This window comes from Emys orbicularis, chromosome 3 (genome assembly GCF_028017835.1).
Source record: "Emys orbicularis isolate rEmyOrb1 chromosome 3, rEmyOrb1.hap1, whole genome shotgun sequence".
Classification (NCBI taxonomy): domain Eukaryota; kingdom Metazoa; phylum Chordata; order Testudines; family Emydidae; genus Emys; species Emys orbicularis.
In genome coordinates, this window is record NC_088685.1 from 60,839,289 (window position 1) to 60,865,919 (window position 26,631).

The window sequence follows — 26,631 nt, forward strand, 5'->3', positions numbered from 1 at the left end:
GGTGCCTAAGTACCTTCATGGACCACCTGCTTGGTCATTACCATGCAGGCTGACTAAGTTATCCAACTTTACTTTCTTAAATGTTTATCTGTATTTTGGACAACTCTTTGCAGTATTTCCCAAGATTTCCTTAGGGGCCTCTGGTCTTTGATCATGAAGGCATGATTCTGAGTGGTACTGTACATCGGAAGGAAAAGGATGGGCTGGCTGGCTTGGACAGAAACGCACTTTTGTAATCTCTCCTTGGAAGCGACCAGCATCCTGAACCAGCCCAGTTGTGATATTCTGCAGCACAGGATCCTGGAGGTGGTGAGGGAAGAGGACGGGAAGTTTCCAGCGATGGTGAGAAGTACGTACTAACTCTTGTACATCCTTTTAAAAATGTCTATCACTAATCTGCATATTAGGAAAGACATTACAGAAGGCTGTTTCTGCCACTTGAATATTTTGCCAAGGGAGTAGGTTCTATCCTGGACCATTTAATTCATTGTTGCTAAACTTGGTACTGATGGAGTGTTAACTTCTTGCCAACATAATGTTCTAATTTATTTAACACTTATCAATTTGGTATTGGTTGGCACTGTCACAGTACAGCAGAAATAGTATATCATTGATATATCCTTGCAAGTGTAGCCTGGCTATTAAATTAGCTGCCTTTACAAAGAGTTTTTGTTTATCCTATTGCTCCCAGAATAGGACATGGCCAACCAACTACAGCTGTTTATAGATGTGACTTTGAAACACATGAAAGAGAGAATAGTGGACAGTAGACCCTTCCAGTACAGAAGTGTTTATATGGAGGAAAAACATTTAAGATGTAAAGGTAGCCTGATTTAGGTCACAATATCCAGGTCTTGTTTCATATCATATTCCCTTCATGACAAATTCTGAAAATAGTTAGCTATCAATTAGACTCAATTACCAGTTATACAAGGTGGAAACAAACTATTCCAGCAAAATCAGGATGGGAAGGAAAAACTATCTTTTGAGAATAGGAGCTACAGCCTGGGAGTAACAGTTCAGCCCCTGGGAAAGTGATCAACTTAGATAATCTGGTGACTAGCTACTAGGGGAAGACTACAGTAAGGTGTGACACAGGGAAGCATAGAACCCCATTAGTTATATTAAAAATAGAAGCTGACAAAATGAAGTAAGGAACCAGTTACAAAGGATAAGGAGGAAAATGAATAAATATAAAATTTAAACAGATACAATTTTTTTAAAATTAATTATTAATTTTGGGTGTTCAACTTGAAACTTCTTAACAGGGCCTGATTGGACGTTTCAGAAAGTGCTGGACACCCAAAGACCCTTTAAGGTATCAAGCTGGGCACCCAAAGCATTCTGAAACAATACAAGGAAGCAAGTAAACAGATAAATTGAGACGGGAGAGCGAGCAGCAGCATGGTGAAGAGGCAGAAGTGCAATAATGATTTGAATTATTTTTGACATTTTAATATAGTTTTTCTATTCTATGGGCTTGAGCCTGCAAAATAAAGTTAAGCATACGCTGAAGTGCTTTGCTCGATTGGGGCCAGAGTGCTTAACGCCTTGTGGATCAAACTATCATAGAATGTTCTGGTTCCTACAGAATAAGAATCGCAGCTAGCCTTGGTCTGCTTTCTAGAAATAAACATGAGGACCTCCTGTAATTTTTTGTCCCTGCTTTCCAGCCAAGCTTTTCACTTAAAAATTAACGGAACACAGAGCACCTGTGTGAATTAAGCATGAGATTAGAAGAAAAAAATAGGTATGAAAATCTGAAATACCAAGACTCCTCAGTCTGGCCTGGATAACTCAAATAGACCCAATGTTACTGATTCTATTTAATCTTTACTGTCTTAACTCACAGATAAAAAAACAATCAAAATAATGCTCTGATTCCATTTCTCTTCTGGAAATTCAGTGTTAGTGGTCACCAAGGTGCCAGACTGACAACACTGGAATCTAAAGCTCTGTCTACAGAACAGTCGTCAATTTAAAAAAAAAAAAAAAAAAAAAATGTAGTGGCCATGCAAGCCTCTTCTCATCCTGCCGCACCTCTGACCTGGAGCACAGTCCCGAGGTGGCAGGGGAAGCGGCTAGTTCAGTCTATGTCCAAACAATCCTTTGGACTCTTTGGCACCATTTTTGCTGAGACCAGTAAAAAGCCCAATTGCTTTGTGAACAGAAAATGCAGCTACCTCTTTTCATAGAGACAGTACTCACCCGTCTCTGCTAGATTTGAAACTGCTGCAGTGGTTAAGGGTTCAGAAGCCCAATCACAATCCTCTAATCCATCCACCACCCACAGTTGGTACATTCTCTGTTTAATTGGAGGCTATAATTCTAATTTTTGGGAAGTGATCATTTCCAATAACAGTCACATGTGCAAATATTAATTCCATATGAATCTGGCACCATTTATTGTAGAAACAAATTGATGATACAGCACAGCTTTAACATACTTCCATAGTAAGACAACATGACACTTCAATGCAGGTGAAAACACAAAGGTTCTTAAAGCTGGTAAAGAGAGGCAGTAGCCATTTCCTAGAAATGAAGTCAGCCAGACTCCCCTGGAGCACCAGTAGGCAGGTGTGCCAGGCTTCTCTTTTTGTAGTGTTGGTAGGTGGAAAAAACAAAGCAAAGTGTCCTTCACCAACCTGCTCCTATCCAGGAATCTTTGGAAAGGGGATTTTTACCTGCTCTACATGATGAATACTCTAAGTTGAGTCCCTCTGATTTTCAATCACCCATTCCTTCTAGACCAGTGGTTCCCAAACGGGGGTTCACGAAATGTTACAGGGGGTTCTCGGGAAAAAATTCCCTAATGGTGGACAGAGCTGTCGCTAGGGACCCCAGGCAGCATGGGGCCAGCAGCCTGGAGCCCCTGGACTTCCAAGAGCTAAGCAGATCAAAGCAAGCATATCTATCACACTGAGGAGATTTAAACTTCAAGACTCCTTATAAGAAATGGAAAGGGAGGTGGATATTTTTTGCTGTTTTTAAAATTAAATAGGCAGCTAGTATTGTTTTTAAAATTATTATGAAGAACAAGTTTAAGCTTTGTTGTAACGTGTGGTGCTTTCCTGGACGACTTAAGACCTGAATGCTTGTGTAGGAGGAACTCTTTGAGTTGGCTTCTTAAATACCTTCATGCTGTTTCACATCTGATAGTCCTTGATGAAACATAAGAGCCTTGTCTTATAACAGGCTTATTCAAGTGATACAAGCTACGAAAGTGAGATCTTGGAAGAGTGTTGCCATTTTCATAATGTAATAAAAATACTGTAATGATAAGTAGTAATTAATAATAAATAGTGTGTAATAAACATGTCATAAAAACAAATTTTATATTTCCAAGATCACTGCTTTTATAATTTATACTCAGGTAAAGGAGAAAATCCCTGGGAATATTCATGTTTAGGAGGGGGTTCGCGAGACTTGACATTTTAGTGAAAGGGGTTCACAGGTTGTTAAAGTTTGGGAACCACTGTTCTAGACTATAATTTTCACTCACAATTGGGTTTAATCGGGTGTGTAGCATCCAAGTGTACATTTATAGTAAAAGAAAGCTCCAAGTGTGAATTCTGTACTAACAGCACAATTCTCTCAGACTCAGAACAGCAAGCGCCTGGGGCAACTTCCAAAAATGAAGTTGCACTGGTTCTTTTCCCAATATCACTGATTTTTAACCTGTGAACAGGGCTAGAGTAACTGTAGAAGAGAACTAAAAAGTATTATCCTTACTCTCTGCACTGGCCTCATTTTAGTACATTTCTACTGGCAAATTTACAACATGAGCAGAAGAATTTGAGAGTTCCATTGCTTTGAATGCTTATTGTCATGAAAAAAAAAAAAAAGGTTGTCAGATTGAAAATCATTTTAATACATACACCCAGCCATTCTGTTTCTAGTGCAATCTTCACATTGCTTAGAATTCAAACCATAGCAACGTACTCCTTTGTCGATGCATAGGACACTGAATGTATGGTATGTCAATATCTTACCCCACTGAGAAGGGGGGGTGGGGGGAGGGGAAGGACTCCTTCTGTCTGTTTGTCTCATATGTAAGCTGCTTGTTGTAAATTTGCTCTCTAATTACTCTGTATTAATTGTGAAGCCATGTTCTTGAACATGGAACATTTACATATTGGAAACGTGTGTAGTAGAACAGAGCCCTATAACACCAATTAAAATATTGGTAAAAAGAAAAATTAAAATATAATAAAAACCTCTAGAAAACCAGGACGTTCCTGGACATTAAAATTGTAGAAGCATGTCAACTTCATCATAAAAATTAAAAAAAGGTTCCTTATTACATACCATTCCTCCTCCTCCCCCCAACACCACACACAATCCCTTCTCTCCCCTGTGCCCTGTCAATGATAGACATCTTCCTACCCGTTTTAATTCAGAAAATATTAAGAGGTGGCAGATAATGGTGCCCAGCACAGTGAGTTAAAATTCTAGGTTTTAGATCAAGTATCTGATGAAGTCCTAGCATGAGGCTATTCTACTAGAGCTAAGTAGTTTCTTGTTACAGATATAACATACATGCACTGTCAAGTGACTTCCAGTACAAACAGTACACAGATAAAATGGTTAAACTGAAAAGCTTTTGTAGCTTTCTGGGCATCAATAGGAAAGGCACTTTTCAGGTCACATGACTTTAGTATAGTGATTCAGTATAGCCTTGATATCTCAATAACTCCTTCAGTTTCTATGCAAGTGGCGGCCATTGACTGCCCAGTCCTGCACTTCTCCACTGCCAAATAATGCAAAGAAAATTGCTCCAAATAAGTTAATAGAAGCAGCAATATAGAAAACAGTCTGCCACTCTCCCACAGTATTCTGCCAAGAGAAAAAAATAAAAGCAATCAGTTTACAGCATCAGATCTTAGAATGAAGAGTTGCTAAAAAGACATATTCCACATGCTCTTTCTTGTTAAATGAAAATTCTACACAGTTCAGTTTCACGTTGACATCAAAAGCATTACAAACACAAAAGGTCAACTTAAATAGTAGTCTGAGTCAAATGCATTTTAAAACCATGCAATTTAACATTGTGATAAGGGCTGTTCCATCCAGTTTGTCATTTAACAAAGTGAGACAAAGTCCAAATGTATTGTCTCAAAATTGTATTTGGGCTAAACCAATGCATGGAAAATGAACCTAATGGAAAGGACTATTCAGTTTTCAGAGCAGCACAAATCTTTCCTATGCTTTATGGGTAATCAGTTTTATTATTTGTTACTCTATTACTATTCCAGCCATGGGTTTTACATCAACATTTCAGCCCTGGATTGATTTTGGCCCACAGAGAAGTTAACTATTGGCAGTGAAGGGATGTCACTGAAACCAGGATGAAGGTTTATAGTCTAAAAAAAGTCTCGGACGCATGCATGGCATTGGCTAACACTTTTCTAAGAAAATAAAAATAAATACTGAGGTATATATGTAGATGTTTTAAGGTTAAAAAGCCATCTTTAAAATAGCAGGTGACTATTCAAACAAGCTTGCAAAGTGTCTTTACTGGTAAAGAAAGGAAAAGGGCAGCTGAACGAGAATGTATTAACACCAGACTAAACAGTATAAGTGAATTTTTGTTAAGCTGTTCAGACAAAGCTGATCTGTTTGGACCCACAGCATTAAATAATACTTCAGTGTTTTTCAAAGCAACGGTTGGAGCGATTTATTACTAGGTTACTCAATTCACCAATTGTACTAGTAAAGTCACTCATCCCACTTGCCCTCCCTAAAGTATTCTTAAATAATGCTATCAATAATTCTAAAAGAAAAGCATTTTGGTTATGTACAGTAAAAGCTTTGTTATCCCGCATGTTGGGAGAATGGGAGGTGCCGGTAAGTGAAAAATTCCAGTTAACTAAGAGGGAGGGAGTTTGGGTGTGGCAGGGGGCTCAGGGCTAGGGGTTGAGGTGCCGGGGGGGGGGGGGGGAGAGGGGGTGCAGGCTCTGGGAGTTTGGGTGTGGGAGGGGGCTCTGGGCAGGGAGTTAGGGTACAGGAGGGGTTTCGGGATGCCGGATCCAGGCAGCGCTCACCTTGGGAGGCTCCCCACAAGCGCGACAAGTGCCTGCTGCTCCTAGGCGGTGGCATGACTAGGTGGCTCAGTGTGTTGCCTCCGCCTGCAGGCGCCGCCCCTGCAGTTGCGGAGCCAGGGCAGTGTGCAGAGCCGCCTGGCCGCACCTCTGCCTAGGAGCAGCAGGGACTTGTTGCTGCTTGCGGGGAGCTGCCAGAGGTGAGTGCCGCCCGGATCCAGCACCCCCTCCCACGCCCCAACCCCACACCTCCTCCTGCACTCGGAACCCCTCCTGGCCATTCCTCTGCCTAGGAGCAGCAGGGACATATTGCTGCTTCCAGGGAGCTGCGCGGAGCCAGGTAGGGAGCCGTGCCAACTGGACTATAAACCACTTTCAATGAAGATCAGAAATGCCAGTTTATAGAGCTTTCCGGCTGGCAAAGTGCCAGATAACACAGCTTTTACTGTACATGATTGTTTCTGATTTTATGACTAAGTAGTGCTGGGAATAAAAAGTCTCAGACTGGGTATCTAATTCAAGTCTCAGAGGAACTGTAAAGTGTTTTATAATATACACTAAAATCCCAGGATACACATTACAAATAAATACAATTGAAAGGAGTTCCTTCCTTGTTTACCTGACAAGTTTTTAATTCAGGATTCAAACGCCATCATTCTTCCATAACTAACCAAGGCAGTGTATATCTCAACCTGCTAACACGTGTTAAAATACACCCACCTTTTTCTTCCTTAGTGAAGACAAGGCCTAAGTCATTGACAGCCAAATAGCTAAAGCCCTATGGGGCTCTTTGAAATGCAACCTCACATTTTACTGCCAGTATAACAGCCACCAAAATAAAAGCCAGGGCACAGAGCTTTATCACAACTTAAGAGTAAGACTAGCATATACATCACGTTTTATTCTTATATAAAACAGCATCTCAGAATGGAGAGTGTCCATTAGAAGAGGGCATAGGAAATTTTATCAGTGAAACAACAAACTAGCAGTCTTACATGATGAGTCAGGCTTTTCGCAATGACTGGCCCCACCATTCCTGGGATAGTGGCAAATGAATTGGTGATTCCGAGCAGGATCCCAGCATACCTGTAGAAGAAATTGTTCACACTGCTTATTAAACTTATTCCCGTATTTGATGAAACTGCTTGTTATAGGAGCCAAACCACCTTCAGCTGTAGTCTCGTCAGATCACATGAGCTAAACAAAGCCAAGACAAGTTAGTACTTGCGTGGGAATGGCTCCCATTTATTTATTTTAAGAGCAACTCAGTGTCACCTTAAAATGAGTTACTGGTTTAGGTGCTTCATGCTGGCCAGTTATAGGGTTGCCACCTTTTAGCTAGGCCAAAACCAGTGAACTGCCAAGAGTCTCACGCAGCCTCTTACACCAAGCCATGCCCTCTTTGGTAAGCCCCAACTAATTTGTCTAGGATGGATCCATTGGAGAGGTGAGGAGAAAAAGGGGTTGGAAGGTGGAGGTGGTTAGCGTGTGGCACATGACAGGGTGATGTGTGGGATAGACAAAGAAGACCAAGATGCCATTGCTAATAAGACAGGAGGCATTAAGGATTTCTCCATTTACCTTTTATTGCAAAGCATAAATTCCACCAACACAGGGCTTTAGAACACATGCTCCATTTGTTTCCTTCAGATTTGTATGGGTCATGGCTATAGCACACAAATGGTGGGTGGGTTTAACTTAGGCCACCCATCTTTCTGGTTGCCACACCCACTTTTGCAGATCCATTTGCAGACATTTGGATCTCTCTGGGATCTCAGGGTGTGCTGCTCAACACACACAGCAGCAGTCTTACTTAGATGACGACTTGCTCTGTAATCTCAAGAAACTCACTTAACCTCAGTTTCTCTTCCCTGTGCCTGTAAAATTAATATATTTACCTTTTATAGGGATGTTGCAAGGCATATGGACACCATGTTTGCAAAATGCTCTACAAGTGCAGAACATTAAAGCAAGTCAGTGGCAGAAGTGAGACTATAACTAAGAATTTTAGTCTTCCAGTTCAGAACTCAAGGGATCGCAGAAGCAGAAAGGGGTAACAGGGCAAGATCTGCAGGCTGGATTTGCTGCCCCCAGAAGCCATATAAAAACCACTAACTAAGGTCGGCCATGAGCTAATAAAAGGGAAAGGAGATATTCCTAATAGTTGTATTGGTTTAACTCACCGTTTAACACAAATGGGATGAAATCCTGACCCCCCCTGTGTACAATGGCAGAATTCCTGTTGACTTCAGTATTTCACCCCATGGAACCTATAGCCTTCCTAAAGAGATATGCCCAGCCCTGGCATTTTACCTACCGAAATAGGAGACTCCAGAAGGAATCTCACACTGGAGATAAAAGGCGATGATGCATATATATAATAGGGGTGTCAGAACATTTTGTATAGTGGGGGTGCTGACAGCAATTGAACCAAACTGTAAACCCTGTATATAATGGAAACCACTTCAAGCTGGGGAGTGTGCAGCATCCCCCTCCCCCCAGCACCCCTTGTTCCAGCACCTATGCATACAATCAGATGGGATTAGCAGCACATGTGTGTGTGTTCTGAATAAAGCATTTACAAGGGAGCTACACGTTCAAGCATCGAGCCTATTGGCTGATTTTTATTTAAAGTCAACACACTTACCAAGCTTTATTAAGGAAGTGCACTGTATTTTACTTTAAACTTTGAAATTTTGACTAAAGTGATACTTATTTCTTTTAAATAAGGTATGTATTCATATTCCTTTGGCAACTTGAAAATGCATAAAAATTAATATGGCATTCAGCTTCATAGAGCCCAAGGGTAAAAGCCTCTAGGGGCAGATAAGTGTATATAACAAGACACTATGAAGCCCTTAATGGACCTACGTGCAGCATTTCTTCCTTAAAACATTTAAGCACTGCAACAATATTAATATGCACTTTCAAAGCTCATCTAGGCCCCAGAGAAGCATTTGCAACTCATTCCTGGCTAAATGTCTTTCATTGTTAGTATTTCTGACATGGGTTCTGTACTTGATAACACACAGTCTGATCCACACAACTGTGGTTCAACTCCCTGTACAATGTAAATAATCCAACATGAAACAGAAAGCTAAATATGACAAATCTGCAAAGCAAGACAGTCCAAATGACTAAGATCTTCTATAACATAGTAGGGGATGCATGAATACTATGGACTCACGGATTAAGTAAGGGGCAGAATGAGGAGACAATGCAAGATATATGATGTGTTCAGCACATCAGAGAGCCATGGGAACAATATGAGGGCTCTAGGATGAGTGAGATATTAAGAATCATCATCATTAAGGAAATATATTACTGTAATTGGTTGAATTAGCCAACACTTCAGGAAAGAAGCCAGAAGTGAATATATTTTCCCCACACTGATAATTTTGCCCCTTCCCCAATAATTTCAAATGTTTACAACATACTGGGAAGACACACCTACATTTTTATATTAGAATTCATATTTTCTACTTGGGTGTGAACATTTTTGTTCATTTATGGAAATATTTCCTGCAACTTAAATGTATTATACAAATTCCTGCTCTGGTGTGTTACAATTTTTTGAATAGCAAAAGGCCCTTATGGTAATAGCCAGCAAGCTCATCACTATGTTCTTTTCTATGCCCACAGTAATTCCACAATTCATTTTCTCCCCCTTCAATGGCGGGTGTCTGCCTCAGTCTGAAGGTTTTTTTTGGAAGATTTCAGTCAAAATGGTTCAGCTGTTTCCAAGCATGACTTGTGTTTCCTGGGTCTCATTTTGCCCATGTCACAAAATTCTGGCAACCTTTTCTTTGAAAAGTGCTAGGGCCTCCCTGCTTTGGAGCAAAATATTGAAGAGAGAGAGTGAGTGTGAGTGTGAGTGTGTGTCCGTCCCTCCCTCCCTCCCTCCCTCCTGGATTGATCATTTTGCCACCCCTAGGAATATCTGACCAAATATAACCTTTGGGTAAAAAGAGCAGTTTTCACATGCTCACTAAAGACTTCTTAGATAGCAGCTAAATTTCCTGAAGATTCCATCTACACTGGGCATATTCAGCAGGATGGGGAGTAGGGGGAAAAGTGAGACTGCGTGGGCAAAGGCACTTGGAATGGAGAGTCCAGAGAACTGAGAACAGGATGTGCTGGGCAAAGAGATTGGGAACAGAAGCCTGAGGAATGGAGACTGGGGCTGGCTAGGTGAGGAAGTGAGATTGGGACAAGAATTCAGGGGTAGAAAGAGATAGGTTGGAGGGGATAGGGTGAAAGGGGTCATGCTTTGAGGGAAAATGAACAGAAGATTCTGTACCCATTAGTACCACTCCCTCCACTGTGCTTTGAATGGAAGCCAAGGTATCCTAAGTCTGATAATTCCTCTGCTCCCAGCAGATATCTGTGAAACCCTCTGGCATCCCCCTCTAGTGCTGGTTATACAGAGGATGACAACCTACTATTACTCTCTGTTACGCCATTAGCTCAAGTGGGAGATACCTGTGTGATTGATCTAACAGTTCCAATCCTGCTGATGGCCCAGGTCGGGGTCAATATGATGGTACTTGGGTTTTTTTCCAATTTGCTTTTTTTAAAACTTAGGAATTTACACATACAAAAGCTACATTAAAAAACATTAAATTGCTAAGTCAAACACTCAAAACTTAGACAAAGCCAGAATTAAGAATGTCCGTGTAACCTTAATTCGGCCCTCTTGTGTGCACTATTATGATTACATAATATTTTTTGCAAAGGACTTATGACTTATTCACTGCACAGGATGGACCTGCTCTGGGGCTGAATCAGGACTGGGTAGGGAAGGAGATTGGTCTCCCAGACCCCAGCCTCACTTGTTGCAGAAATTGGAAGGTGTATAGTGACTGAGGCAGGGGATTGCAGAAACAGAAAGAATGGCTCATGGTTAAGGCAGTTAAATGCTGCACCGAATACATGGATTCTATCCCTGCCTCTGCCACAGAGTACCTGTGTGATGCTGGGCAAGTCACTTAAGCTAAACTTTCCACACTGACACTCACTGTGATTTGAATTCCTCATTTTCTGGGTATCCCTGGGGTACAATTTGCAGAAGTGCTGTGCACTCACATTGAAGTCAACAGGAATTGTGCTTTCCACATACAAAATGCTATATAATGACAAGTTCTTTGTAAAATCAGATCGTAGGTACCTCTAATTGGGTACCCAAAATTTTTAAGTATCGGGGTAGCCGTGTTAGTCTGTATCCACAAAAACCACAAGGAGTCCGGTGGCACCTTAAAGACTAACAGATACTCTCTTTAGTCTTTAAGGTGCCACCGGACTCCTAAAAATTTTTAAATAAGTACGTTAGACCTTATATCTCTGTGCCTCAGTTCTCCATCTGTAAAATGGAGTAATATCATGCCCTTACCCAGGGCCGGCTTCAGGTTTTCCCCCACCCCAAGCGGAAAAAAACAATACAAAAGCCAATCGGCGGCACTTCGGCAGCAGCTCAATCGCGCCGCTCCATTCTTCGGTGGTAGTTCGGCGACGGGTCCTTCACTCCCTCTCTTCCTCTTCAGCGGCACTTCGGCAGCAGCTCAAAGAGGAAGAGAGGGACTGAGGGACCCGCCACTGAATTCCCGCCGAAGACGCGGACGTGCCGTCCCAATAACGGACGGAGTGCCGCCCCTTTGTATTGGCCGCCCCAAGCACCTGCTTCCTTCGCTGGTCCCTGGAGCCGGCCCTGCCCTTATCTCACAGAAGTTTTGCAAAGATAAAGTAATTAGCGTATGTGAAAAACTCAGAAACTATAGTGATGAGCACCACAGAAAAGCCCATGAAGAAATTAATAATTCGGTCTTTGGAGCAGAGTTTGAATGGTGTGCTGAATATAAGGCCTGGGATCTGAACAGTGGGGACAAAACAAAATATTGAATAGCTGCTCATTAAGTGAACACTGTCATTCTGTGGAATGAATGAGACAGGGGTCCTGTGGAAAAGATAGTATAGTCTTTAATGACATGATCACATATAATGCAAGAGGCCTGCACTATGGCGGTACAGGCAACCTTAATTCGGTCATTGCCTATCTTGAGTGCCTTACTTTGCAATCCTAATATTTTTTAATGTCGTTTTTTGGTGTATATATATGGCAGCCAGCCATCTAGAAAGATGGTGGTGTAAGAGTGTGTGTGTGTGTGTATTACATACACACATCAATCAATACTAGGCCAATGATTCAGGGCAAGAGATGGGATTTATTGAGATTTTAGGAATTTGTCTGTTGTGTCTGTGAGGCAGTGTTCACAAGCAACATTTGTTAACAGTCCACAGCCTGTCTTCTGTGCTCCTCAGTCTAGATCTCCTTTGTTCATAATGCCACTTCTCTCCAAGAGGTTTACACCAAATCTTTGACTTTTAAGAACGCAGAGAGCATCACTGAAATCTTTCTCCAATGGTAAACTGTGGAGCTGGTTTGAGGAGTTCAACGTGTAGCCCAGAATCCTGCACATCACCTGATTTCCTTTTGAACACCTAGATTAATCTTTTGTTTAAAAAGAAGGAAATTTCAGATTTTTTTTTTTTTTTTTTTTAAATCTTGACCACCTCTCTTACAATTAATTCTCCACTTTGGGAAGCCAGGTGAATTGCATCTTTGAAGAACAACAGTAATACCACGTTAAAGTAATACCACCATATGGCCTACTGGAATCACCCATGACCCTTCAATAGATTTCATGCATATAGTATGTATAAACATGCATAGCTGAGGATGACCCCATCAGAATCCAAGTCTCACCCTGCTGCTAAGTTAGAAGAAGCCAAAAGCATGGGGAAAAACACAAAACAAAACCCCCCAAACAAACAACAACTGTGCAGTAGATTGTCAGAGAGGAAATTCCTTCCTGACACCTGCAATTAATCAGATGGTGCAGAGGAAGCAGAAACCACACACAAGTCCCCAGTGTGGGGAATCCCCAAGGGAGACAGAATCAGTACAGCTGACCTTCGCCTCCCTCCACTCAGCTACCAGCACAAAGGCTGGGGTGGCAGAGTGACCAGAATCTGGCTATGGTTCCTGTGGCAGACATTGGAATAGAAACTAAAACTACCAGACTCCCAGTACAGTGCTCAAACCATTAATCCACAGCTCCCTGAAGCTGGGGGGTCACAGACAGCTGGCACAAGCTAGAGCAGCCCATTCTGTTCATCCCCTTCTGCTTTGCTGTGCCCAGAGGCCTTGCACAGCAGAGAATCTGCCCTGATAAGTGTAGAAATCCTGTACTTCACTAGTGTCCTGTGTACGAGGGTAAATCAACCAGAGCTGTGTATTTCTTCAACTGATCATTACTTGGTATGTATATGGACATCTAAAGAGTACAGATAAATCTTTTAGGAAGGGAGATCTGCCAGTACAAGTCACAGAAACACAGATTAGAACAGGGGTGGGCAAACTTTTTGGCCCAAGGGCCACATTGGGGTTGCAAAACTGTGTGGAGGGCCAGGTAAGGAAGGCTGTGCCTCCCCAAACAGCCTGGCCCCCACCCGCTATCTGCCCCCTCCCACTTCCTGCCCCCTGACTGCCCCTCTCAGAACACCCGACCCATCCAACCCCCCCGCTACTTGTCCCCTAACTGCCGCCTCTTGGGACCCCCCCACCCCTTACCGCCCCCCGGGAGCCCACCCCCTATCCAACCCCCCTGCTCCCAGTCCCCTGACTCCCCAATCCCATCCACACCCCTGTCCCAGGACAGGCCCCCTGAGACCCCCCCGTTCCCCATCCCCTGACCGCACCCCCCCAAACCTCCACCCCATCCAACCACCCCCTGCTCCCTGACTGCCCCCCCCCGGGATCTCCCGCCCCTTATATAACCCCCCAGCCCCAGCCACGCCAAGCAGAGCAGCATGTCTGGCTGCCGCACCGCCCGGAGCTAGAGATGCTGCCACTCTGCTCGGCAGGAGCATGCAGCTCCGCCGCCCAGGGCGCTGCCCGCACGGTGGCGTGGCTGCGGGAGAGGGGGGACAGCGGGGGAGGGGCCGGGGGCTAGCCTCCCTGGCTGGGAGCTCAGGGGCCGGGCAGGACGGTCCTGTGGGCCGTAGTTTGCCCACCTTTGGATTAGAATCTAGCCTTCTATTTTGAAAAATTACACAATTACTGAAAAATAATTGTACATAAGGATTGATCTGCTCCTAGCCAGTGACTACATACTGCCTGCTTATGACACAGTAACATCTGACCAATTTATACAGCATATTTTTCAAATGCAAATAACCTTTCTAAAAGGTTATAATGCTTCACCATTGTTAACATTTAACACTAAAGGGAACACACCACTCAGCTTTAGTGTTAATTCATGATGAAGATAATCAAAATGTCATCTGTATTAAAACCAGCTTTAGCAATACTTACGACGGTGCTATGTCCAGGTGGTTGATGCCAAAGCCAGATGTACAAAAGCCTCCTAGTGTTGTTGATATGGTTAGGAATGCAACAGCCAATGTGTAGTCACAGCCTATGAATCCAGCTGCTACTAAAAATACTGCAGGTCCAATCATTCCTAAAAACAACAACATCATTTAGAAACCTCCAGACTCTTATCACCACAGAGATGCTTAAATGTTATTTATCATACAAAGAACCTAAAACTAAGTTATGTAGTTAGGTGTATTTTCTATATTACTACTGCCACCTAGTGCACAAAACATAGCATGGTACTATTTAAATTAAAATGGAGATTTGCATTTTTATGGCTCCATTAGAAGAGAATCCAGGATGTCTGTGCTGCATGAACCCATTGAAGTCCATACCAGTGGCAGATAGGAGAACAAACTTTAATTGGATGAAAGGTCATCAGAAATGATACTGATCAGTCCAGTCTTATCAGATCCGGTCAATTTTATGTATATACTATGATAAAATTAACAGAGGCTGCAATAGCAGATAAAATGGGTGAAGACTAGAGCTGTGTGAATTATATGTGATGAATAAGTTATCCAAATTGAACACTTTTCTTTTTGATGAACTGATCCTGACTTCTGCAAGTGTATTCATTATCTGTAATTGTGTAAACAGATGATTTGACCAACTTTCAGCCTGTGGGTGTTTGTCAGCTGTTTAGTTCGACTGGTCACTTAAGTCACATGTATTGTTTCTGCTCCCTCAGGGGTGACAAACTTTTTAAGACAGGAGAATAATGAACAACAAAAGATGAATAATGAATACTGATGTTTGGGCACAAATACCCCCATTCAAATACAGCATTGTTCTCTTCATGTGGAGAACAGCCATTCCCCAACCATTTGAGTGACCAGAAACTCATTTGCATGAATATTTGCAAATAGGAAATAAGGGTGAACCAAACCACCATTCAAATTCAAAGGAATGTCTGCAAATACTTTCTGGTCTTCAAGCAACTCTGTACGTAATTAGTCAAAATAGTCTGAGCTTTGCAAACCATCAGATACCAAGCAGGAACAAGAGATTATGAATTCTGTAGCGGGATTCAGACATTATACTATCTGTAAGTACACTATAATGGAACAGCTTGCTATTACAAGACATTACTTTAGATAGTCAGTTTCAAATGGTGACCCCATATGTTCCTCAAAAGTATTAGCTTCAGAAAATTTTGATGCAGTATTTTGTCATAGCTCTTTCCAATGGGCTCTTTACAATAGGTAAGTTCTGGAGCATCTTGAGACATACAAGCATGCAACCAAATCACAAGTTTCTGGATTTATATGAGTTTTGTCAATGTACTGATATGCCACAACACTTGGATACTGAAAAGATGGCAGTCAGTTGTAAAAAAGTTAAAAACATATGCTCTAGCAATACATTTGGAAATTATGAATCCTTCCTTGCCCTCTTTACCACAGATAGATGTGGTTGCATAAAAGAATGAAGACATGTCTTAATGATGTCTTTTTCAAGCTAAACGTATCTTGTTAAGGAGTCTTAGGGAAAGCAGAGAATCTCTTTTTAAAATGTGTATTTCTGGATTTTTCATTGAGTTTTGCTGGCCTGGATTTCAAAATGTCCTGTCAGAATTTTTACTCTTTCCTCAGCTTTGTTAATTAGCTGTTTTTCCTCTAATTTACAGGCACGTACAAAAATTGCAACAATTAGAGATTTTCTTGGGCATGGGTGACTAAAATCAGCCAGGTACTGCAACCTGGACGATACCAAGATTAGTCTATGACACCCACTTCATAACATTCTAAAGAGCATTGAATTACAGATAGTAATTTACGAGTCTAAGGGCTGGTTTACACTTACAGCACTGCAGCGTCGCAGCTTAGGCCTTGGCTACACTTGGGAATGTACTGTGAAGCGCAAGTGTAGTCGCACCGCCAGCGCTGCGAGAGCTCTCTCGCAGTGCTGTAAGTACTCCACCTCTCCGAGGGGAGTAGCTTGCAGCGCTGCGAGCGAGCGTGCAGTGCTGCAGGCGCTGATTACACTGGCGCTTTACAGCGCTGTACTCGCTGTGCTGGGGGGGGGGGGGGCGTTTTCACACCCCTGAGCGCAGCAAGTTGCAGCACTGTACAGCGCCAGTGTAGCCAAGGCCTTAGTGAAGATGCTACCTATGGGCACTCCACCTTCCCGAGAGGTGGCAGCTCTGTCGATGGGAGAAGCCCTTCCATCAGCATAGTGCTGTCTACCCCAGGAGTTCGGTTGGTGAAACTGCATAACTCAGGGGTGTGGATTTTCCATACCCTTGAGCAACATAGTTATACTCATGTAAGTTCGTACTGTAGACCAGGGTTAAGGTCTACATGTCTTCACTAGCAACATTAAAGCACTGCCGCAGCAGCGCTTTAACGTGACTGTGTAGTCGTGGCACCAGTGACTATAAACACCCCCCCCCCCCCGCCCCACCTCCATGAGGGGAATAGCTCCTAGCGCTGGTGCACTGTCTACACTGGCACTTTACAGCACTGAAACTTGCAGTGCTCAGGGGGGTGTTTTTTCACTGCCCTAAGCGAGAAAGTTGCAGCACTGTAAAGTGCCAGTGTAGACAAGCCCTTAGTCTCACTGACTTTTAATGATTCCCTCAGTCACTTAGGCGACTTTGAAAATTTCACCCTTTGATGCAAGCACTGTAAAAAAAATTTCTACTCCAGTGGAATCTGTTTTTCTGAGAAATCAGATGACAAAAGTTGCTTTAAATAGATATTTTCATCTTTGCTTGTTAGAGGACAACATAGTGGAATGATAAACTTTTTTCCCAGAAGACATTTCAGTGCAGATCGGTGGGAAAAAAACAGCAGGTTTATTATTATTTAGAAAAAAAGGTCTGACATTTAATTTCTTCAGTTATGTATATATAATGTAGCCTCATCAGCACGGCAGACAAGAGTTTAGATTTGTAAACTTAAAATATGCCAAACACAGTTCTTAACCCATCTGTTGCTGGGGACAATAAGCACATCCAATAGTTGAAGGAATTTGTAAAAACATTTGCAGCTCACCTTTTAAGAGCAGAGTAGGAATTTAAAATAGGAAGGGGGATTTTTATTTTAAAGCTAGACAGAAAAAGACAAGGCAAACCAAGCTAAAGTGACCAATGTATGATTGATGCACAGGGCTGTCCCTAGAGATTGTGGTGCCCTACGCAGCCTCCCTGCTCGGGGGCCGGCCCCGGGCTTCCAAGGGGGAGGGTGTCCCAGGCCTCTGCAGGGGGTAGGGCTGCGCCCAAGGGCTTTGGGAGGCAGGAACAGCCAGTGTAGGAAGGCAGCAAGGGTCGGGCCCAACCCCGGACTCACGGGGCGGCGGGAAGTGGAGCGACCTGGCCCCAGCCTGCTCTGCTCCCCCAGCTCCCAGGCTTGTGGGAAGGAGGGGAACCTCCCCCCAGCACTCACTGGCAGCATGGCTGTGAGCCAGTGTGGCGTAGCGGAGTGGGCTGGGGCCGGGTCACTCCACTTCCCGCAGGGTGAGTGCAGGGCAGGCCCGACCCCTGCTGCAGTCCCCCGGGACACATAGCTCAGGAGACGGAGTTTGAGGGGGGAAGGGGCGGGGCTGGGGCGGAGCAGGGGCAGGAAGAGGCAGGGTGAGGGCAGAGCAGGGGCAGAGGGGAAGGGGTGGGATAGGGCGGAGGCAGCTTTCCTGGGCCCTGCTGTGCGCAGCCCACGGGGGGCCGGCTCAGCCGTCCGGGCGATTGGGCTGGCTGCTGACGCTGGATGCAGCACGCAGCTGCATAGGGCACCAGGAAATCTGGGGCAATTTGGTGCCCCACATTTCCTGGTGCTCTACGCAGCTGCGTAGTTTGCGTATGGGTAGGGACGGCCCTGTTGGTGCATATCAAACCAGTCAAACTTAAGATACATAGGTCCAAAGGAATCCTAGGAAATAGTGTAATACTGATGTTTAGTCCAGCAAGCAAACACATACATTTTGGTACAACTTCTGCATGTGCCCTGCAACTCTCGGAGATCACTACGATTACCAGCATTGAGGAAGAGCACCCCACCCCAAACGCACATATACTTGGACTGATGGCAGACCATTTGTAAGGAGTCAAACTCATGATGCCTACGTTATCCCTAACTAGGCACCATTAAGTGTTCTAAACTGAAGAAAAAGCATGCACGTTATTCACCTAATTTACCTACCTATTAGGGTAAATGTTTTGCGCACGCAGACAGTGGACAAGTTCTGTTTTTCCCTTAAGTAATCAGCAATTTGACCAGACATGATTATACACAGCCAACACCCAAAATAAGGCAGTGCAGATAAAAATCCATTCTGAGAGGAGATAAAAAGGTTAGGATTATTTTAAGTTAAAATACTGAAATAAACATAAAATATTCGGAAAAATTACTTGTGCTCCAGCGATAAGAAGATACTTCGCTCTACTAAAAATGTCAAGTGAGCCAACAGGATAGCCACCTGTTCTTTCATAAGACAATCAGATATCTGGTGATACGGTGGGCAGATCATTACATTTTTTACACAATTATTTTATTACATTTTAGAACGCATGAGTGCATGAACACTGCTCAGAGGCCACCGCATACAGTCAGTCTGATCAGTATTCCGTTTAACAAAAATGGGGCTGGAAATAATTGTCAGATGAAAGCCAACAACTCAATTTAAAGGACAAAAGAGAAAAGAAGTAGAAAAACTCTATATAGTCAGGTTAACATACACCAAATGGCCAAGTCACAATTCTTAAGGCTAACAAAAATTTTGAAAGTGATATTAAACCTCATGGTTCAGAGTTTAATCCAATATCTATCAGAGAGCCACTTGAGACTTAATGTGGGCGGGTCAGATTATCGCAAATCTGCCTTTTGTGGGGTTTCTTATCCAGTATGGCAATTCCTACATCCTTACAGGCCCTTACAGTGTTGCCACTAAACAAACTGCAACACACACATATTGACTTCCACAAAAGCAGGATTGGGTCCTTAGTGTGCCCTTGTACTATTCCAAGTGGTTCATCTGATGTAGGAAATCTAAACTACTGAACTGTGTTATATGGTTCCCAAATTAACTCAACCTTTTTGCCTTTTCATTTAACTTGAGGGCTGATTATCTGTAGTGGCAGGGTAATTTGCAAGTATCTGACCTAGGCTTTGACTTAAAGAAGTGTTTGGATGTCCACTGGATGGGGGTACATCTCTTGGGCACAAAAATATTATGTTACTCATTAAATGTAAAATAAATCAGGGAACAAGAGAAACTTCTGCATTATATTTAATTTTAAATCAGAGCTTATTGCTATATTTGAAAACTAAAGCACAAGTCTCATCCCAACAGGATTCCTCCTAATCAACACTCAAAGATGATGCCCATTGTTTTTTAAACTTCCGCTTTTCAGAAGAGCAATAAGTAAAAACACCTAAAATCAAGAGAGAGTCTCAGCAATAAAGATCCCCCTTTTGAAGTGCCTTTCAAATATCTATCAGCATTTTAACAAATTCCCTTTTATTAGTTGGACAACTAATCTGATACCGGAATAGTGTTGACACTATGTGGCAGCTTTGCATTTTAAATGTTAATGTAATTCCCAACGGAAAGTGTGGCAATAGGCTAAAACGACACTCTTATGCAAGTGATTTTTTTTTTAAATGTCAAACATATGGCAGTCTGAAGTCAACTTGCTTTAAAAAACGCCAGGGATACAGGAAAGCTGCACTCAACACAGTACTTGCTAACATTTAAGCAACAGTTTTATACAAAGTAGCAAAATTAAAGGCTGTGGTGGCAAACACCTCTGTCATGGGCTTGCTTGAACAGCTCCCGAGTCCTCTGATCCAATGGCCTGTGTTAAATAGGAAGGACACTAAGCTATGCTTTCCAAGCTCTTATTTAACTCTGAGCACCTCTGAATTTGTTCCCTGCTTACTTCTCCTGGCAAACTATTTCAGCTGTGATGCTGGAACTTTCTTCTTAATATAAGCATCGCAGTCAAGTGGCTTGGGCACCTGCCTAGGAATCAGGACACCTGGGTGCTGAGCTCAGTCACTGACCTGCTGCGTGAATATGGGCAAGCCACTTCACCTGTTTCCCTTGGTCTGTCTCATCTGTTTAGATTCTGAGAGACATTTTTCAAAGGTGCTAGGCTCCCATTTGCGGCTTTGAAAATTTCCCTCTGTAAGCAAAGTAGGCCTCAAATCACAATTGGAACCTTTAGGTGCTACTGTAATACAAATAAATGAAATCTAAATCAAGGGTTCTCAACCTTTTTCTTTCTGAGGCCCCTCACAACATGCTATAAAAACTCCATGGCCCATCTGGGCCACAATAACTCATTTTCTGCATATAAAAGCCAGGGCCGGCGTTAGGGGGTAGCAAGCAGGGCAATTGCGTGGGGGCGCCGTGAAATTAAGCTGCTCAGGCTTCGCCTTCAGCCCCAGGTGGTGGGGCTCAGGGCCCTTGGCTTCAGCACCATGCACTGGGGGTTTGGCTTTCTACCCTGGGCTCCAGCAAGTCTAACACTGGCCCTGCTTGGCAGCCCCCCAGGTGTCCTGGATCCCCGGATGAGCACCACTGATCTAAATTATATTTTCCTTTTGTTCAACTTCAGCCAGTCAGTCTTGTTTTACGATGTGTCTAACTTTGTTTTCCCTCTCATATCATCCTCATTTAAGTATTTACATAGCATAAGCATGTTTCCCCCTTTCAGGCTAAATAAGAGAAAATTATAAAGTAATTGAAATTATGTCCTGTCATCATATTCCTGAATTATGCTACATTTTTGGACTTCAGCTGGGCTGTAGCACAACTAAATCCTGTATTACAACAATGATTTGTATTTTACTTCTGCTGAGAAGGAAAAAAGGAAAAGGAATGCCATGTTTTAAAAGGGATCCCATCAGATTAAAAAACATTGCCTAGATTTCAAATAAAAGAGTTAAAACTAATTTAAGATTATAAGAACAGCCATACTGGGTCAGACTAATGGTCCATCTAGCCTTGTATCTTGTCTTCCAACAGTGGCCAGTGCGAGGTGCTTCAGAAGGAATGAACAGTTTCAAATACTATACCTGCACATCAACCCCCAATATTTTTGGTTTTACCATTTCTCTCCCTTTTTTTTTTTGGTTGCCAGGTGGAATACCCATCAACCCCACTTCCCCCCCCCCCCAAAAACCTGCCAACTAGACAAACAAGAAAACCAATCCCACCTCAAAGAGAAACTGACTATGCTGGGGAAACTATGAAACCGACTGCACACAAAGCACTAACAAATGCACAACAAAAATAAACTCCAAAGAATTCAGAGAAAATGTATTTTCCCACCTACTCTTTCAGTTAAAGTAATCTTAGATGTTCTAGTAACAGGTAAAAAAATTCCAACAGAAAAAGTGATCTGGTAGTAGGTGCCTAAGGTCCTACCAAATTCACAGTCCATTTTGGTCAATTTCACAGTCATAGGATTTTAAAAATCGTAAATGTCATGATTTCAGCTATTTAATCCTGAAATTTCACGGTGTTGTAATTGTAGGGGTCCTGACCTGAAAAAGAGATGTTATGGGGCCCGCAAGGTTATTGTAGCGGGGGTTATGGTACTGCTGCTGGCAGCAGCGTTGCTTTCAGAGCTGGGCAGCTGGAGAGCAGCGACTGCTGGCCGGGAGCCCAGCTCTGAAGGCGGTGCAGAAATAAGGGTGCAACCCTTGCAAGGGTGCAACCCCCTGAAATAACCTTGCGACCTCCCTGCAATTCCCTTTTGGGTCAGGATCCCCAATGTGAGAAACGCTGGTCTCCCCTGTGAAATCTGTATAGTATAGGGTAAAAGCACACAAGAGACCAGATTTCACGGGGGGAGACCAGATTCCATGGTCTGTGATGAGTTTTTCACGGCCGTGAATTTGATAGGGCCCTATAGATGCCCCTTGAACTAAGTCCCTTGGCACAGAAAATATTACAGTGTAGATAGGATCTCAGATGTATCCATTTAGTCTCAGAGATACACATTTTATTAGCTGATACTTTACTATTTTCTAACTGCACTTGTAGCCTGCTCTTGTTCCTCAAATTCATGCCACTTTCAGTGCACTGATTCTTCCTTCTGGGCTAATAAATAATGAGAAGTATTTATTTAGGAATTCTATTTTCTCCCCTTCCCTGTTCCACTGGGCTCCTACTCTGTCCTTTTCTTAATTTTTTCCCCCCAGAACACAAACAAAAACAAAAAGAACAGTGCAGAGAGGAGACAGTGCAATTAAACAATGTTAGTAGCTTTGGAATAATTTAATGGACATCAGCAGGAAAAATTCAATGTGTGGAGACTAGTGATGACATGTCAATGACAATCTGGGGTAGAATCCAAGCTTCCCGACTGAGTACCCTGTTCTAAACACTAGACCATATCACCACTCTACTACACAGAGGAAAACTAAGTCATGAACTATAACAGGAAATGGATTGGAATATTTTCATTTTATCTCACCTCTTGTGCATCAAACCGCAAGATCTCCTCCATGTACGTAGGCAATAGTGTGAGAAGAGTGTAGAAAGTCCAGTTATAAGAAAAGTGTGCCACTACAATAGCCCAGAGTGGAAGGGATTTCAGCATGGGTTCCCATGGTACAGACTTCTGAGTAGAAAGCTAGGAAAATGGAGGGGAATAAATCAGGACAACTCCTAGGAATATTTATTCAAGATATTTTGAACCTTATCTAAATCTGATTATTTTGCATTCTGAAGAGCACATTCAAACTCAGTCCGAATCCTTAAATGTGTGTTCTTTATAGTTAATTATAGTAACTGAACTAAACAAAACTTGACAAATTAGGAAGCAAATGGAAAGTCAGAAATCTATTATGGAGTCAATTATTAAGCCATATTTTTTGCCTTTTTATTTAAAAAGCTACTCCAGCTGAAACCCTACAGAAACCAATAATTCAAAAGTGGGTTTATTCCCTCAATTACTTTGGTATGTAGGTGTGACATTATCTGATTAAATTATGACCACGTAGATCCTTGCTACCACTGTTATACAAGTGCAACAAATCTTGTTCAAAATGTGGCATGTAAGAAGTTTATGGAAACATTCTGATTCACTGAATATGATTATGCTATTTGTATACATGTATCATTTTTGTAGCTGAAGTTAGGAATATTAACTATGTACTTGTATTTCTAAGGTGTTTGCTTCTGGGTAACACCAACAAGGTGTTTAGCCAGCACATTGTTAAGGAACTATTCAAGTAGAATGGCCCATTAAAGAACACTTAACTTACAATGGAAGATGTCCATCTACTCTTAATGGACTCCCCCCCCATCACTAAGTGAAGTCATGCATGGACATGTGACTTGCCCATGTGACTCCAAACTCCATCTTTTACCTGTAATTTTCCACAGTAAGAACAATGGGATTCCCTTCCCTTGAGAGAAGTTATAAAAGGCGCTGGAAAGATCTCCATTTTGCCTCTTTCCTGCTCAAGCCTCTGGACTATGGACTTATACAAATGGGAGCATTCTAACCAAGGGATTGAGGACCTTCCAATGATTTGGAAGCTATCAGAGACTTGACTTAAGCCAACAGTTTATTCCATCACTGCTATAAGCCTGAAAGAAGAACGTTGCAATTATTGTATGTACTTGATTCCTTTAACCAATTTTAACTCTCACCTTTCTTTCTTTCTTTTTATAAATAAACCTTTAGATTTTAGATACTAAAGGATTGGCAACAGTGTGATTATTGTGTAAGATCTGAGTTATATATTGACCTGGGTGTGTGGCTGGTCCTTTGGGATCAGAAGAACCTTTTATTTGATGAAATTGGTTTTAAAGAACCACTCATCTTTAAGTCTAGTGTTTTTGGTGGTGATACAAGAACTGGAATGCCTAAGGAAACTGCTTTTCTGACTTCTTGTTAGCCAAGTGTGGTGAAACAGAAGTTTACTTTTGTTGCTGGTCTGGTATATCTTAGGGGAGAAAACCACCAGTTTTGGGGTGTGTCTGCCCTATTTCTCAGCAGTTTGTCCTGAATTTGGTGTCCATTTATTCTTTTGCGTAGAGACTGTCCGGTTTGGCCAATGTACATGGCAGAGGGGCATTGCTGGCACAGATCACATTGGTAGATGTGCAGGTGAATGAGCCCCTGAATAAATGGACACAAATCTGACATCAGGAATCATAACATTCAAAAACCAGTAGGAGAACACTTCAACCTCTCTGGTCACTCAGTAACAGACTTAAAGGTGGCAATTTTGCAACAGAAAAGCTTCAAAAACAGACTCCAGCGAGAAACTGCTGAACTTGAATTAATAGGCAAACTAGATACCATTAATTTAGGCTTGAATAGAGACTGGGAATGGCTGAGTCATTAGATTGAATAGATTCATTTAATAGACTGAATCTATTTCCCCATGTTAAGTATCCTCACACCTCTTGTCAACTGTCTGAAATGAGCCAACTTGATTATCACTACAAGTTTTTTTTCCTCCTGCTGATTATAGCTCATCTTAATTAATTAGCCTCTTAGAGTTACAGAGCGTCCTGTGGCACCTTTAAGACTAACAGAAGTATTGGGAGCATAAGCTTTCGTGGGTAAGAACCTCACTTCTTCAGATGCAAGTAATGGAAATCTCCAGAGGCAGGTATAAATCAGTATGGAGATAACGAGGTTAGTTCAATCAGGGAGGGTGAGGTGCTCTGCTAGCAGTTGAGGTGTGAACACCAAGGGAGGAGAAACTGCTTCTGTAGTTGGATAGCCATTCACAGTCTTTGTTTAATCCTGATCTGATGGTGTCAAATTTGCAAATGAACTGGAGCTCAGCAGTTTCTCTTTGGAGTCTGGTCCTGAAGTTTTTTTGCTGTAAGATGGCTACCTTTACATCTGCTATTGTGTGGCCAGGGAGGTTGAAGTGTTCTCCTACAGGTTTTTGTATATTGCCATTCCTGATATCTGACTTGTGTCCATTTATCCTCTTGCGTAGTGACTGTCCAGTTTGGCCAATGTACATAGCAGAGGGGCATTGCTGGCACATATAACATTGGTGGACGTACAGGTGAATGAGCCGGTGATGTTGTAGCTGATCTGGTTCGGTCCTGTGATGGTGTTGCTGGTGTAGATATGTGGGCAGAGTTGGCATCGAGGTTTGTTGCATGGGTTGGTTCCTGAGTTAGAGTTGTTATGGTGCGGTGCGTGGTTGCTGGTGAGAATATGCTTAAGGTTGGTGGGTTGTCTGTGGGCGAGGACTGGCCTGCCTCCCAAGGTCTGTGAAAGTGAGGGATCATTGTCCAGGATGGGTTGTAGATCACTGATGATGCGTTGGAGAGGTTTAAGCTGAGGACTGTAGGTGATGGCCAGTGGAGTTCCGTTGGTTTCTTTTTTGGGCCTGTCTTGTAGCAGGAGGCTTCTGGGTACACGTCTGGCTCTGTTGATTTGTTTCTTTATTTCCTTGTGTGGGTATCGTAGTTTTGAGAATGCTTGGTGAAGATCTTGTAGGTGTTGGTCTCTGTCTGAGGGGTTGGAGCAGATGCGATTGTACCTCAGTGCTTGGCTGTAGACGATGGATCGTGTGGTGTGTCCGGGGTGGAAGCTGGAGGCATGAAGGTAGGCGTAGCGGTTGGTGGGTTTTCGGTATAGGGTGGTGTTAACGTGGCCATCACTTATTTGTACGGTGGTGTCTAGGAAGTGGACCTCCCATGTAGATTGGTCCAGGCTGAGGTGGATGGTGGGGTGGAAGCTGTTGAAATCATGGTGGAATTCTTCCAGGGTCTCCTTCCCATGGGTCCAGATGATGAAGATGTCATCAATGTAGCGTAGGTAGAGAAGGGGCATGAGTGGACGAGAGGTGAGGAAGCGTTGTTCCAGGTCAGCCATAAAAATGTTGGCATATTGTGGGGCCATGCGGGTGCCCATAGCGGTGCCACTGGTCTGGAGGTATATATTGTCACCAAATTTGAAATAATTGTGCGTGAGGATAAAGTCACAGAGCTCAGCAATAAGTTGTGCTGTGTCATCATCAGGGATACTGTTCCCGACAGCTTGTATTCCATCTGTGTGTGGGATGTTTGTGTAGAGAGCCTCTACATCCATGGTGGCTAGGATGGTGTTTTCTGGGAGGTCACCAATGCATTGTAGTTTTCTCAGGAAATCTGTGGTGTCACGGAGATAGCTGGGAGTGCTGGTGGCGTAGGGTCTGAGTAGGGAGTCCACATATCCAGACA

At 42.9% G+C, this 26,631-nt stretch overlaps 1 protein-coding gene across 1 annotated transcript in view; it reads right to left on the bottom strand.

Annotated features, from left to right (window-relative positions):
* Positions 1-4,698: 4,698 nt before the first annotated feature.
* Positions 4,699-26,631, bottom strand: part of SLC17A5 (solute carrier family 17 member 5) — a 44,039-nt gene continuing 22,106 nt past the window's right edge. Inside the window, exons 7-11 of the mRNA XM_065401672.1 lie at positions 22,901-23,059; positions 18,615-18,747; positions 14,413-14,560; positions 7,037-7,127; positions 4,699-4,836 (exon numbers count right to left, since the gene is read on the bottom strand). Coding sequence (XP_065257744.1) covers positions 4,699-4,836; positions 7,037-7,127; positions 14,413-14,560; positions 18,615-18,747; positions 22,901-23,059 — 669 coding nt within the window. The remainder of the gene's footprint in view (positions 4,837-7,036; positions 7,128-14,412; positions 14,561-18,614; positions 18,748-22,900; positions 23,060-26,631) is intronic.